The sequence below is a fragment of the Protopterus annectens genome, chromosome 9.part0 (genome assembly GCF_019279795.1).
Source record: "Protopterus annectens isolate FY-2018-M chromosome 9.part0, PAN1.0, whole genome shotgun sequence".
Lineage (NCBI taxonomy): Eukaryota > Metazoa > Chordata > Ceratodontiformes > Protopteridae > Protopterus > Protopterus annectens.
The window spans coordinates 666,220,072-666,235,296 of NC_056743.1; the positions used below are offsets into that span (position 1 = coordinate 666,220,072).

Below are 15,225 nucleotides of genomic sequence, written 5' to 3' on the forward strand. Positions count from 1 at the left end.
TTAAACAAATAAATAAATATGAAATAAATGCCAAATGTAAAATATTATAAATACATAAATATTAAGATTAAGATTACAGTCTAGAGGCTCGCATCTTAAGAATACTTTTAATAGAAATAGCTTAATTTAGTCCTGGTGGCTTGTTAGCTTCTAACCCGAGCTGCCATTTTAATTCAGCCTGTTCAAGCTTTAACTCCCAATGATCACCTCTTATAATCAAAGATATTTGTTTCCCCTGTGTATATTAATATTATACTCTGGTTCTGGGCCCAGGTTGTTGAATGGGAGAAACCATCTGTGCAACTTCTGTGGGAGGGTACTGAGCACTAGAAGAATGATATGAACAGGCAGCAGCAGCTTTTCAATGGTTTTGTGAAATATTGTGAACCACTGGAGTGAGCAGTTCAGTCAAACAGTGAGCTAGTGTGAAACAGAGTGAAGATCCACATCAGAATCATTATGTTCCATTGGAAGGGTACCCCTAGATAAACTACACTCAAGGGAGGTGAGCAACTCTTGCAAAGGTAGGGACATGCTCAAAACAAGGAAGTCAAAGTTTTAAACAATGAGTACTCCCAAAAAGAAAGCAATCCAATAACCATAAAACATAGGAGAACCTGGCATATGCTGGTAAAATAAAACAGGCTACAGCAGCCAACAATAAAAACTTGTAAAGAACTAGCTAAGTCCAAAGGTACTCAGTTTAAAATCCTTCTTTAATACAGTCTAGAGGCTCACATCTTAAGAATATTAATAGAAATGGCTTAATTTAGTCTTGGTAGCTTGTTAGATTATTTATTTTGATTACCCTATACATGTGATTGCAATTCTGTTAAGAGTTATGTCACAGGAAAGAGTGGATTGTTCTCTGCAAAAGGAGGGCACCAGCTAAATCAAGTGGATTTTTAAGTACTTTGGAGTCTTGTTCTCAAGTGAAAGTAGAAGGGACCATGAACTTGATCAGCTGATGGATGCAGTAGCAGCTGCACTGTAGGTGTCATCCTAGAATGTGATGATGAAGCTAAAGCTTGGTCATAGGGCAGAGGTCACAATTCACTGATTAATCTGTGTACCCATCCTCATATACAGTCATACCTCTCAACCTCTTAACACAAGAAATCTGGCTCAAAAATAAGAACAGATTTTAAATATTGCTCTTATAAACTTATAAAGTTGATAGAATAACAGGTTTTGTGTTAGTATACATTTTCTGAAGGATATGAAGACTGAAAGTACAATGTCTGTCATTATTTTGTGATTTCAGTCCTCAGTGATCTTCCAGAAAACCACAAATTTTATGAGGTACAGATCAAAAATATAAGGCAAAAATTTGGACATTCTGCAAGAATCTGGACAGTTGAGAGGTATGCATATGATTATGAGCTTTGGTATTCCTCAAGAGGATGAGATCATGGATGCAAGAGAAATGAGGCTCCTTCATAAGGTAGCTGGGTTCCTATAACAGAGTGAGGGGTCTGGCAATCCAGGAGAATGTATAAATATAACCATCATTTCTCCATGTTAAGGTAATTGAGGTGGTTTTGGAACCTTGTGGAGATGCCCCTGACTGCCTCTCATAGGAGATGTACTCAGATACTGGAGCAGACCTAGGACACATTGAAGGTATTATGTATCTCTAAGCTCATCTGGGAACGTGTGTGGACTCCACATAAGGAGCTGAAGACTGTTACTGTGGGTAAAGAGGTCTGTTCCACCCTGTTTAACTTGCTACCAACATGACCAGCAGCAGGTAAAGTGACTTAGGAAATGGATGGATGGGAGAAATATGTTTTTTTTTGCTTATTTGAACAATGCTTGTAATGGAGTGTTGACATTTATAATGTATTCTTTTTAGGTCCTCGCTGAATTCTGAATACATAGTCTGGTGTTATTTTATTTACTCAATTAACTGTTTCAAATATCATTCCATTAACTAGATATCCTTATAATTTCCCATGTTATTTTAAGTATTTTACAATAAATAGTGTTACCTTTTAACTAAATAACATGTGTTCTAAAAGATTATTTTTGTTTTTTGAACTTTCATATTGTGCACATGTAGAGTATATTTTGTATTTATTTAGTCCATTTAAATATATGTATTATCATTACTATTTTTAAATATATTTTAACACTTGCTGCCTTAAAATGGGGAAACATTCTTTATTGGTATTATCAAAAAGAAAATAAAGAATGATGTTCTTCAAGCAAAGAACTACTGGACATTAATTATGTCTGCAGCTGGAGTTATTGATACTTGTTATTAAATAAAATTATTAAATGAATAACATGTACAACATATTCCCTCAGTCCTTTACAAATATTTTTATCATTTATATCTACGTATCATACAAAAATGGATCAACTGTCTTCTTGCAATCCTACACGTCATTGTTCAGTCGTTATCTCACATCTTTTTAAACAACAATATGAATTATCTTATCACAGAACTATACAAAAGGAATATATATAATGCCCTTATGATGTTTGAGAAAAAAAATTGTCCTCTGTTTCCTAAGTCAGACTGCAATGGCTCCAGGAACTGCATTTAAGCCCTATTAAACCTTTAGCTAGTAAAGTAAGAATATGTGATTGAATCTGCAATGTGTGTGTTTTCAGCGAAATTAAAATATATGAAAACTTGTGACCTTTGCTAAGTAGCATATAAAAAGTGTATGAAGTAACTACAGTTTGCAAGTGCTTTCCACTTGAGAATAATACAGAAGTTATACATAAGATGTAAATTGTATAACAGGGATGTGAAACAGAAACTGTACCTTTTTAGTTCTGTGATTACAAGATCTATAACTATTCCTAGGTCGGGAAACTAAAAGCTGTTAAAATGCAATAAGATAGTAGGCCAAAACCAGGATAACAAACTCTTAAGCAATTAAATGGTAAATTCTATTTAACTGCATTTTTGTGGTTTCTGTATGAGGGCAGTATAAGCCAAATAGCTGAATGAATAAGACAGTCAGGGAGAGAGTCGTCCTAGAACTTAATTTATTCAAACCTGTGAGTTTGTTTTCTGCTCTTGTATTTCTGCCTTTAATGTCTTCTAAAAATTCAGACAATAAAATTTAGGGTTCAGTAATTATTTTGGCGAAGGGATAGGACAAGGCTTAGCTGCAGACAGATGTTTTCTTGTAATCTGCTAGATCAGACTGATTATTTTCTGTTGTTTTTTTTTTCTGTGCATGTTTGCATTTCTCTGATAACTGTACTGTTTTATTAATTCTTAAGTGTGTTTTTATATTCACTTTAAAAAGCTGTTGGCCAATCATCTATTTACTTACCTGTTAATTGATAAAACAATATTTATAGTTGAATGGTCACAAGTTGCTGGCTTCCACTTCTAATTGGCCAGCTTGTTCTGTTACATGCTACCATTTGTGTTTATAATTACTTGTTTTTTTATCAAGAGTGGAAGAGTAACTGGGTTTCCCCAATCAGGTAATCTGGGGTTGTGGAAATTTTACTACCTTGAGCCAGGAGAGAAGGCTATAGTATTGGACAATTTTACCAGCCTTTCCTAGCAATTAAAGTGTCTATGTATGTGTGTGTGTGTGTGTGTGTGTGTGTGTGTGTGTGTGTGTGTGTGTGTGTGTGTGTGTGTGTGTGTAAATGTAAGGGTTTATACAAAGTATAGTCACTGTTGGCAAGTGAGTACTGCAAGGTACTGAAACTCAGAAAGGGTAGTGAGAAAGGGATCTGGAGAGTTGACCAAAGAGTCTGCTCATGGAGCGTTAAGTGTGAAACCTGTTCTTGGGTAAGGATGGCAAATGCCCATACCTAGGATACCAGTGCATAGTTCCTGCATGTTCCTGAGACAAAAATGCATTTAGTTGTTTAATGATTCATATCTATGTGTCTTTACAGTACCCTAATGTGTTTAGTATCAGTGATGTAACTCAAGAGACCATACCCCTGGATGGCTTCAGATTTTTAAATTTAAATAATTTATTTGTGGGCAGGGGGAGTAGATCCAAGGACTATTGCCCCAGTCCACTGTAATTTACAGTCTTATAAAGCAATACACTGATAAAACAAAAAATGTGCAATGGAGTCTTTTTGCATCAGTTTGGAAGAAAATGGATTGCTATAACATCAGAGGCACATGCAAACACAATAGCTACCTACTCTCATGCAGTTTTCTTAACAGACATATTGAGGTACACTAACAGTTTTTATATAACATGTACAGCTATCATCTTATAGTTTTTCACCTAGTGGCAAGCACATACATATTAATTTGTCACTTAATGGCTGTTACCTGTATTGATATTTGTGTGTGTGTGTGTGTGTGTGTGTGTGTGTGTGTGTGTGTGTGTGTGTGTGTGTGTGTGTGTGTGTGTGTGTGTGTGTGTGTGTGCGTGTGTGTATGTGTGTGTGTGTATGTGTGTGTGCATGTGTCTCTCTCCGTTAATGTGTGTCTGAGCGAGTGTGTGTGTTTGTGTATAATGAATGCCGATTCTTTTAAGTTCATTGCACTTGCAATAATTGCTATGTTCTCCTGCAGAATACAGGTTCTGAATCCCATATTAAGAGTAATCTGCAAATCATACAAACAAGGCAGTCTTACAAGATCATACAAAGTGAATAGGATAGGTTATGGATTAATGGATTATTCTCTAGGTCTTCATTTCTGCTACAACCGCCATTATTAGAATTGTGCAAATTTGTTTTATTTATGCACATTAAGTATGCAAAATGTCAGTTACTATAACTAGAATTTATGCTTCAACTAACTTTTCTTTTCAGCTGTCTTTGATTTTCCATGTTATTTTATCCAGCCATTTATTTATTTCTGTATTCATTAGCTTAATTAATTATTTATTTGTTTGTTAGGAATTCCTTGATGACCCTAAGTACAGCACTGATGAAGATCTTGAAGAGAAGCTCTCTCTCTTTAAACGTAAGCAGTTACAAATTATCTCAGCACTTTTTTAAAACTGTTGTAAATGGTGTAATAAGTTATCAGCTATCTTACAGTTTAAGCAACAGTTATGCCTTGACTTGCTGAGGCTTTTGCAAGGATCAAAGTTTTATTACCAGAAGTGACCCCCTGTACTGTACTACTGCCACTCACAAATAACTGCTCACTGTAGTACTCAGTATATGTGAAGTACTGTTAGCTGGTTGTGTAACTAGGTGTTCCAAACACTTGCTGACGCTACATAAAAAAAAAAAAAAAAACACGATTTCCTGGGATTAGTTTATACACTGCTTTTCTTATGCTTTTATTTTATCTTCCCCATATTTCTTACAACTCTCCACACCAATGGCTAGCTGAACCAAAATACGCTACACAAATGAAAAAGATACTTAAGTATTTAGGCTGAGTATAAAAATTATGAGCAGTGTATTAAAAGGAACAGAAGGAATTAACAGCCAGGAAAGTAGACCCCTGAGATGGTCTCAGTGCTGACACTCATTGAAAAGGATATAATTGAGTTTGCCCCGTAACCTGGTATTTCTCTGTTTCTCCCCCACTCATACAAATGTACCATGTAACAAACAAAACACATTGTATATTTACGCTTTAAAGCAGAAAATTGTCATACCATATAGATTAAGCCACATATTAATTGTTGTATTGATGTAAATGTTTGTTTTTACACTACAAACTAGTAGCTTAGTGTTAAAAGGAGATGTCCTTTCTTTTAAGTGTCTCTGACTTTCATTATTCCTCACTCTTTGTATTTAATAGATTCCATTTTCCACATTTTGTTGATTACAAAGTTAACATTTTTCTCATGTGCATACCTCTGTGTGAAGGTTCAAGCTGCTACATTGCAGTCTGCATGGAAGAATCATCACTATTGCAAGCAGGTAGACATGAGCAAAAATCCACCCCTGGAAAAAAAAACACTATGCATCATGGTGTGTGCCCTGTCATGCATCTCTCATACTAGTCATGAGTGAGCTTTCCTCTGTGAAAGGACAATCAAAACACATCTATTCAAAGTAAATGTTGTGTATATGGGAACTTGTTATATGATCTGAAAAGCATCCAGACATTGCAAGGTGCCAAAAATTCACATTTATATACCTGACTAATTATTTTTCTTCTTTTCCCGGTTAGGGGTCGCCACAGCGGATCACCTGTCTGCTTATGATTGGCAGTGGAGATTTACAGTGCCAAGTTGCCAGCCTGGCACTCAACCTTCCACGAAAGGCACACACATGCACACACTCACGCATATGGCCAATTTAGTGTATCCAACCCACCTACAGCATGTCTTTGGGATGTGGTAGGAAATGGGAGCACCCGGAGGAAACCCACGCAACCACAGGGAGGACATGCAGACTCTGCACAGAAGACACCCCAGCCGAGGATCGAACCAGAGAACTTCTTGCTATGAGGCAGCAACGCTAACCGCTGCACCACTGCAGCTGCCCATTTATATACCTGACTAATATTAATTTCTTTTTAAAGGTAATAAAAGACTAGACAGCTGTCCCTCATTTTAGTACATCTGTTTAATTAAGAGAAGTACTGATGATACTAAAGTTAGTAAAAGGAATGTTGCCTCTTGGTGGGTAACCACTGAATGATGACCCATCATCTCATAGTCTGCTGTCCTATGTTGAGAGATGGGTGAGTGGCAGTCACTTCCTGAACTAGTAAACTGCAATCAGGAGGAATCTAGATGGCAGTGCATGTAAGACACAACACTAGAAGTATGTAGGTGCAAACAGCAGAAGGCCTACTCCAGGATCATGAGGGTAATTCTGCATACGTGTACTTCATGTACACTGATCAGTGGTTTCCTTTTATGTGATCAGTCTTTCTTTGCTCAGTTTGCTTGGTCAACCACTTTTGCCTAATTCTATATTTGCATATCTGATTGCCTACTCTGTGTTGGAAGAGTGTATGAAGAATCACGTAATAGTATTTAATGGTCAGTGGTTTAATGATTTAATTGACTGAGATCACATCGGCTCAGATAAAGACACAACATGTTTTAGTTATAGCTCTTTCTCTGAGATACTTACCACTCTTGTTTATGTTAATTGGTATTATGCATTTTCACAAAAGTATCTCCCCCACAGCACTCGTGTTTTAGGGCAGTTATATAGCTGTTTATGTTAATTGGTGTTATGTATTTGCACAAAAGTATCTCCCCCACGACACTCATGTTTAGGGCATTTATATAGTTGAGGAAGTAGCTCTGTACAAAAGCAGTTGAGTAGGTGTGTTTCAAGGGATCAGAAATAGTTACATGATAATGCAACCCTGCTCTGGGCACAATAGTAGGTGTAAAAATTGGAAGTAGGTTACAAGAAGCTGTGTTCACCCATGTCGAATGGCTAGTTCTGTTTTTTTTTTTTTAAAGATACCTAGGTTAGTGCCTTCAAGGTATGAAGAGCAGCAGAATTTCCTTCCTGGTTGTGCTTGGTAACATAATTTTCTAAGAAAAATACCTGCCGGAACCTAAATTACAACCCTTGGGGACAATACACAGTAAAAGCAGTCCACAGGAATATTACACAGGGACAGTTACACAGGATGGTAATTAAATAGGATGGGATGCATAAACCTATATTGCCTAGTCTCGAGGTCACTTTCCCAAATGCATGTAACATTGACATAGAGCCAAGTATTAATTCCCATGAGTCAAATATCCATTATGTGCATATTAATAGTAGTTCAGCAGAGCAGATCCTGATGGACATGTGTGTGTGTGTGTGTGTGTGTGTGTGTGTGTGTGTGTGTGTGTGTGTGTGTGTGTGTATACACACACTAAGGGCTATGTTACTTGTTGGCTTAGCTTGGAGTAGGTATTTACAAGTGGGCAGGTTGAAGGAAGTTTTGTTATAAGGTATGAGGCTAAAAACACTAGACTGCCAGGAATCACATATGGGGTTTAGGGGGGATATGTTCATGGGGAAACCTTGTGGTGCAGTAATGGTGGAGGCTGGTGTTACTAAATAAGAGGATAAAGTAAGCAAACTCATTGACTGTTTATGTGGGTGTATTTGGAGAAGGGGTTGAACCACTCCAAAATCATATTTGTTACTTATTTTGGCAAATTTTATGTTTCAGTGATCAAAACACCCTTCTCAGTAACCGTGAGTAATGTAGTTTTTTTTCAAGAATATATATACTTTAGCACAACAAAATTAAAGCACTTCAACTAACAATCTCTTTTAACCATGGTGTATTTTTCTGCATTAGGGTACAATCTGTTTTTATATCAAATTATGACTAATGTATAATTCCTCATACCCACATTGTTATATTGTATTTATCTGTGCATGCTCCAGTGATGTATTACCTTAAACTTTTTGCCATTGTATTTGATTTCCTAATGCATATCTCAGACCAAGTGTTTACTGTGTAACTCACAGTTTGATTTATCTCACTGGGGGTTCCCCCAGATCTTCCTACCAAAAAATAGACCAGCTCTCAATAGGGACAGCCCAGTTAACATTAACTAAATAAATAATTGATAACTATAAGGGGATATCAATTAATTAAACAGATTTTCCTGGATGTAGAAGTCGAGTCACCACAGATAAAATGTACATAAATCCTCACCCTTATCCAGAAAACTGGATAATGACCCATAAAGGGAAAAATGTCACTATATGTTGTACATATCTACTGTAATTATGGAATTTTTCAAATTACTTTCTCTTTTTAGATCAGACCATGCCCCAGACCAATCAGGATCAAACTGAAAATATGTAATTATCTTGGGCTGTTAGAGGCAACTGACACAGGTGTATCCTGGGAGGATTGACACAAGTATATACCTTCTTACTGCCTTCTGAAGTGGATACATCATACCTCTCAAATGTCCTTGACATTCCAGGGCATCCCTGATTTTGACTAAAATTTTAGCTTGTCTTTCTTTATCCTTCCCTAAAAGTGGCAAAATCTGGTGAATTGCTCTTAATGAATAATGACAACGATTAGAGTTATAGATTTCTTTTACTTCAAAAAATGTATTTTAATTCATATTCTCTTATTCTGTCAGTGTCACAAGTTAATAGTACTCACATTTTATATTTTAAAAGTGCCCCTGATTCTTCCAGATTCTGTTGAGATTTGTCCCTGATTCATTGAAAGATATGGGTTACACAGAGGCAGTAAGGTGGCTTAGTGATTAAGGCTTCGGCCTTGTGCATCATTTCTAGCCTTTGGTTGATACCTGTCTTTTTGTCTGTCCCTCCGTGTCTTCCTAGGTTCCTTCCAGCAAACATGCTGGTTGATTACATACTGCCTCACTATATTCCTTTGGTTAAAAAGATCTTCAAAGATCACATGCTTTATCTGGTAAGTAAAGAAATAAAGAGCATGCATAAATAGCCATTTAACATCATTTGACTTAAATAAACACATATACAGCAATGCCTTATATACAGTGCTAAATGAACTCAACATTTGTGATTCTATCTGAAAGAAACTAAAAAGGAATCGGGTGTACTTTTCAGCCGCTGCTGCACAATTTCGTATTGAGACGTACCACTTACTCAGTTCTCACTTGATCTGAGATTCGTGTCTTGCTCAGTGCTCACTCTTGTTATGATTCTTTCCCGGAGAAAGCTCAGGAGTGCAGCACATGTAAAATGATCAGGGTCTACACTAGGTAATAAACTAGATTCCATTTTAAGCTCAGATGTAGTCAGGAATTAATGAAAGCCACTAGTCAGGTAAGAAAATCCTCCGTAAAGTCAAACAGTGACCTCATTAGCTTCCAAATTACCATTATCTTGTTTGAAAAATGGATCAGAATTTGCAGTGCATGAAAGCTTTAGATGTCATTCTATGTCCACGTCTGGAGTAATGCTTTTTATTGAAGTGCTATTTCCTTGCTCTCTCTAATCTGAATGCAGATCAGATAATGAATGCAGAGTGTAGTTACCAGAATTTGCGACAGTGAGAGTTACTGTCAGTGAGGTCGAAGGCTGACATAAAACAAAGTGAATGTACAGTTTTTTTTACATAGTCATGCCATGATGTTTCACATTATCATAAACCAAGTAATAATAATGTTTCTGTTTTTCATTATCATATATGTAACAGCAATGTGTTTTGTACTCATTTACTAAAAAGTTACTGTAATGTTACACTTGGGGGGAAAAGCATTCATACTGCTGAACTCGTGTTGAAATTGCATTTTCTTAGCTTTAACCACTGAAAGAGTGATTTTTAAACTATGGTCATTACTGTAAGTCTGTTTTGACTGTAAATTCAGTAAGCTGGTGTATTTTATGGATAAACTACTATGGCTCATAATAGAACTAATGCAGCTGGCTCTTCGTAAGGCCTGTTCATCCATATTTTCCACACAGTGCCCCACACGCCTAACATATTCTAAGTGAAAAATAAACTATTTTATAGTCAGATCCACAGCCAGAAAGAAAAAGAATGACTGGATGAATAAGAAAACTAGACCCTTCCATTAGAATCCAGCACGATTTGACTGCACCAAGTTGGAAGGCAAGGTAGTGAATAAAATGTTGAATTCAATCTAAGTTATTCTACATTGCCATACATTTTACAGCAGTTAGGTAGCAGCTGTTCATTTCATTCAGTAACAGAGATGTTAAGCTTGTTAGGAAAACACTGCCCCTTAGTGGATAACTGCTCTAGTACATGCATGTTCATAAGTTTATTACAGGATGCCTCTTAAGCACTCCTCTAAAGCATTAGTTTCATGACTGGATGAGATTTCAGAAGAAGCATCACTAAACCAGTTTAATCCCATACTCTTCTCATGTATATATATATAAATTGTTTTTTCATGCTTTGGATTCTGAAAAAAAGTTGAAGACTATGTGTCTGACAGAATAAAATGTAATTATTATTATTATTAGTACTATTATTATTATTATTATTATTATATTTGGTGGGTGATATTGCTGTTTTATTGGCCAGTGTCACTTCCTTCCTGAGAGACTGAAGAAACTGAATTCATTATTAAAATATTAATTTGAGGCTGGTCATACTAGTTAGTTCTACAGCAGAAATCAAATACAAGACGGCTGGCAGTACTGACACCAAGATAAAACATTAAAAGAAAGAAGGTACCAATGGATTCCAAAGGTTGTCCAAAACAGGTTTTAGAAACATAGTGGCAATGTGTTTGAAGAGCTGGCATAATCATTCGATATGAGGTTCAGACTTGCTAATCCTTTTTACGTGCAGATTAAGAATGCATCTTAGTTATAACATCTAAGGTAATACGAAAAGAATGATGTTTTCTTTGTATTTTATTTCAGGAAAATATATGGAATTTGACCTCAATGACCAAGGAGACATAGGTAAGAAATTTTAAAAAATATATATCTCTCTGTTGCATTTGTACCCCGTTATAATCTTATTTTTTTTCATAAAAAAATTATGTAAACTAAAATAGAAGCAAAATTAGCACATTTTATCACCAGTGAAAATATTATTATGTAAACGTACATTAAGGAGTCAGACAATTAAAAATGTCTCCTTGAGTTACTTAGCATGTATCCTGATTGCAAACTATGTGCCAACAGCATTAACTTGAAAAACTTAGCTTACTGGTGCAAAACTGCAAGAAATGGACTATACTAAAAGAGCTTAATGTCTGCATGTTGCTAGAGTACAGAATGCTTGTGTTTGCAATTAATTCTGAAAATGTTGCATCCTGCTGTTTTACATTTTAATTTTCACTGATACTGGGAGGATTTTTGAGGGAGGGCAAAATATGAGATCATTGCAGTTTTGATAACTGCCCACTGAGGGATAGCAGCTAAATTGCTCCAGTACCAAAAAGGTTAGCATTAGTGAAGACAGGATGATGGAGCAGGTTTACCTTTTACTTTATTTATACTTGTCCAAAAATGTTTAGAGTTGTAGTGCAGCATATTTTACAAGCTGCAGAAAAAACAAAAAAAAACTGTACCTTTTGCTATGATGATAGTGCATTTGTTTCTTAAAGTGAGTCGCGCATGGTACTCTGGTAAATAGGATGGGAGTTTGAGGAGTTAGAGTGGGGGTTCAGCTCCAGGGAAGAAATGGGCAAGTCTTCCCAATAAAAATGTGAAGCAGCAAATTATGTCCTGTGAAGACTTGCTAGAGCTAATTCTATATCTGTCCCGCATCTGCAGTAGTGTGGCTCAAGCAGGAAAGGACCCTGGGTAAAATAATAATAATAAAATGGCTGCAGTTAAAGTTGAAGATAGAAAACAAGTGAAAAGACTGCCTGAGAAATAAGAATATATAAACATGGGAATCCACTACAGGCAAAGCCCCTTGAAGACACAGATGCATTACAGTGAATAACTATGTGCCCAGTTTCATCTGTAAAGCATATTATACAAACAACAAACCCTATATAATACCAGTAACCCCCTGTTTCAGCTGCAGTAAAGAACATAGGCAGAATATTACTGAGACAACTATTTAGCAAGTTAAATAAGAAAAACAAACCCTTCCTGTTATTAGGTTTTCCAAGTTTACTCATTTCAGAACAAAACCTGGAAGCCTGATTTCATCAAGTGGGATGCAGCAAAAGAGGACTAAGCATATTGGGTCAATAACTAAATATTAATGCCTAGTTACAGAGAATTTACATATCACTTTTTTTACAAATGTCTTAGAGACGTGGACTCTGACTATAGAGCTCTTGGAAGCTGGAAGTTCTCTCACAGTGTCTTTGTTATCTACTGAGCATTCTGAGAAACACCCAGATGTTACATGGCTTCAAAATAAGAGAAATATATTTTTATAAGTGAAAAATATATCTTAAGAACATATTTAAGTACATAAGTATAATTCTCCAACTGTGATCACCAGAAACTATCTCATTGCAAAGCAACTTAACAGAAGACTAGAAGTTTTGCATCCAGAAATTCAATATATTCCTCACTATGAGTGAATTAATTGAGAATGGTGAATACATAAGTGTGCAATATTTCTGCATATCTCTGGGGAGGAAACACTGAAGGTGTTTAATACTCTTATAGAGAAAGAGAAGAAAGAGGCAATAGCAACAATTAAATGGAAGTTAAGTAATTGTTGTCAGCTTAGAAAAAACTGTATTTGTTCATCATCCATTGCTTAAAAGGCACTACGTGGTAAGGGGATAGTAGAGGCTTATGTTTATGCTGAAGAATTGAGACAACGATTGTGTCTTTGGTGAGTTGAATGATTCATTGATGAAATAGAATAGTTTGTGATATAAGAAATGATCAAATATGTTTCAGGTTCTTAAGAAAAGTAGATAAAACCTTAACAAAAGTTGTGAATGCATATTCATCAAGTGAAATAATGAACCAAGTAAATTCTTATGTTTACAATAAAAAGAAAGAATGACAAAAAGAGTAAACGGCATTGTAATAGTCATAGATATAAAGACGTGTGAAAGTACACTGCAGTGGCAATGCAGACAATAAAGAACGTCAGGAGAGGCAACGAAAGCACTGTCTATATACCCATCTTCCTGAGGATTACAGTGATGCACACCATTTAGCCTTGTGTACTAGGACTATATGCAGCACAAAAGACCTTGTCCTGCATTTAATAACTTCTGAAAAATCTGACATAATTTTTTTTTAAAATGTGTAAAATAAGTTACATTTTGTAGGGAAAGCATGAAAACAAACTTTTGGTGGTAGTACTGAAGTGAAAAGAGATGATACAGTGAAGTCTAAAATGCATCAGAGGAGCTGAGACAAGGGTGTAAGACTAATGACAACAAATACTGAGAATAAAAGCAAAATGTAACATTTAAAGTAGATACAGATGCAAAGTGAATGTTTTGTTTGAATGTAACTTAAAGCATTGGGATATGAAGACACTGAAAGCAAAATTGTGGACCCACAGTTAACATGTTCAGGATACAACATAAAGCCACTGGGTCATAAATCTGTTGATATTTGAATACAAAAAATAAGTAGATGATCCTTTTTGAAATCATAATACTTCAGCTAATTCTTCTAATATTCTGGGTCGGTTAATGTGTCAATGTTCTTCTTTTGGCTTTTCCCGGTTAGGGGTCACCACAGCGGAACTCCGGTCCGCTAATGATTGGCAGTAGATTTTTATGGTGCCGAGGTGCCAGCTCGACGCCCAACCTTCAGCGAAGGCACGCCCATTCACGCATGACTTTTGAAGGCCACTCGACCATGGGGAGGATATGCAGACTCCACACAGAAGGCGCTCCAGCCGAGAATCGAACGAGAGAACCTCTTGATGTGAGGCGACAATGCTACCACTGCACCACTGCGGCTTTGGTAAAACAAATTTACAGTGCAAAGGCGAAGAATGCAGCTTTATAGAAATTAACATACAATCAGAGATTTCTTAAATGCTGCAGAAATCTAAAACAATGGCACTCCTATTGACTAGGCTGAATTATTTACAGACTTTGGAAAGCTGTAAGAGTAACATCTCATAAGTTTTAATTTCTCATAGAAAACAGATAGTGGTGCAGTTTCTGTTTCAGCACTCAGAAAGATTCATAGATTTTTCTAGTTTTTATTCTATGTGTGTGTGTGTGTGTGTGTGTGTGTGTGTGTGTGTGTGTGTGTGTGTGTGTGTGTATGTTTGTGCTCATGTGTTTGAGAACATATAGTCAATATATAAGTAAGGAGTTTGTTGAAGGAAGTTATCCACGTGGGGAGCTCAGGGTGAAGCATGCAAAGCTTTTTTATTATGTTTTACGTCTGGGCAGAGATACAACCAGTTGCATTAATCTGGCTGTAGCCCACTTATACATGCTCCAAAGAAAGTATCAACAGAAATCCAGAGTAAAACTGCCTGGTAGGTAAAGTTAATGAAAAATTTAGGAGTCATTAAGAAGAAATTTGACCCGACAAAATGAGTGAACAGTATAGTTACTGCTTTAGACAAAATTCACATTCTTAATGATTTGCAAAATATGAATAATGTAATTAAAAGAGAGCTTTACAAATTGTGTATGGCTAAAGAAATGATCTCAACAATAAAAATGTTGTTATTTTTAGTTTTAGATGAAACTGGGAATTCTGGTATTTAAAGTAAAATGACAAAGCTCAACATTGTGTACATGTAATATGTAACTAGGAAGGTACAATTTCCTTAGACTTCTGGTTTGATATTTTTCTCCACCAGAGGTTTTACAAGGAGTTGTTGTACAAGTAATTGAAGGCTTGGATTGTGTGTAAACACAACTGAAGATCTGTTAATGTAGAATCATGCAGAAGAAGAGCATGGTATGAGATTCACACACCTGCTAAATAAATTAAGCCAGCTTA

The 15,225-nt window shown here is 36.1% G+C and overlaps 1 protein-coding gene across 1 annotated transcript in view; it reads left to right on the top strand.

Moving 5' to 3' along the window:
* The window catches only part of AIF1 (allograft inflammatory factor 1), a 252,474-nt gene that overhangs the window by 154,790 nt on the left and 82,459 nt on the right, over nt 1-15,225 (top strand). Inside the window, exons 3-4 of the mRNA XM_044083259.1 lie at nt 4,849-4,915; nt 11,236-11,277. Of these exons, the coding sequence (XP_043939194.1) occupies nt 4,849-4,915; nt 11,236-11,277 (109 nt within the window). The remainder of the gene's footprint in view (nt 1-4,848; nt 4,916-11,235; nt 11,278-15,225) is intronic.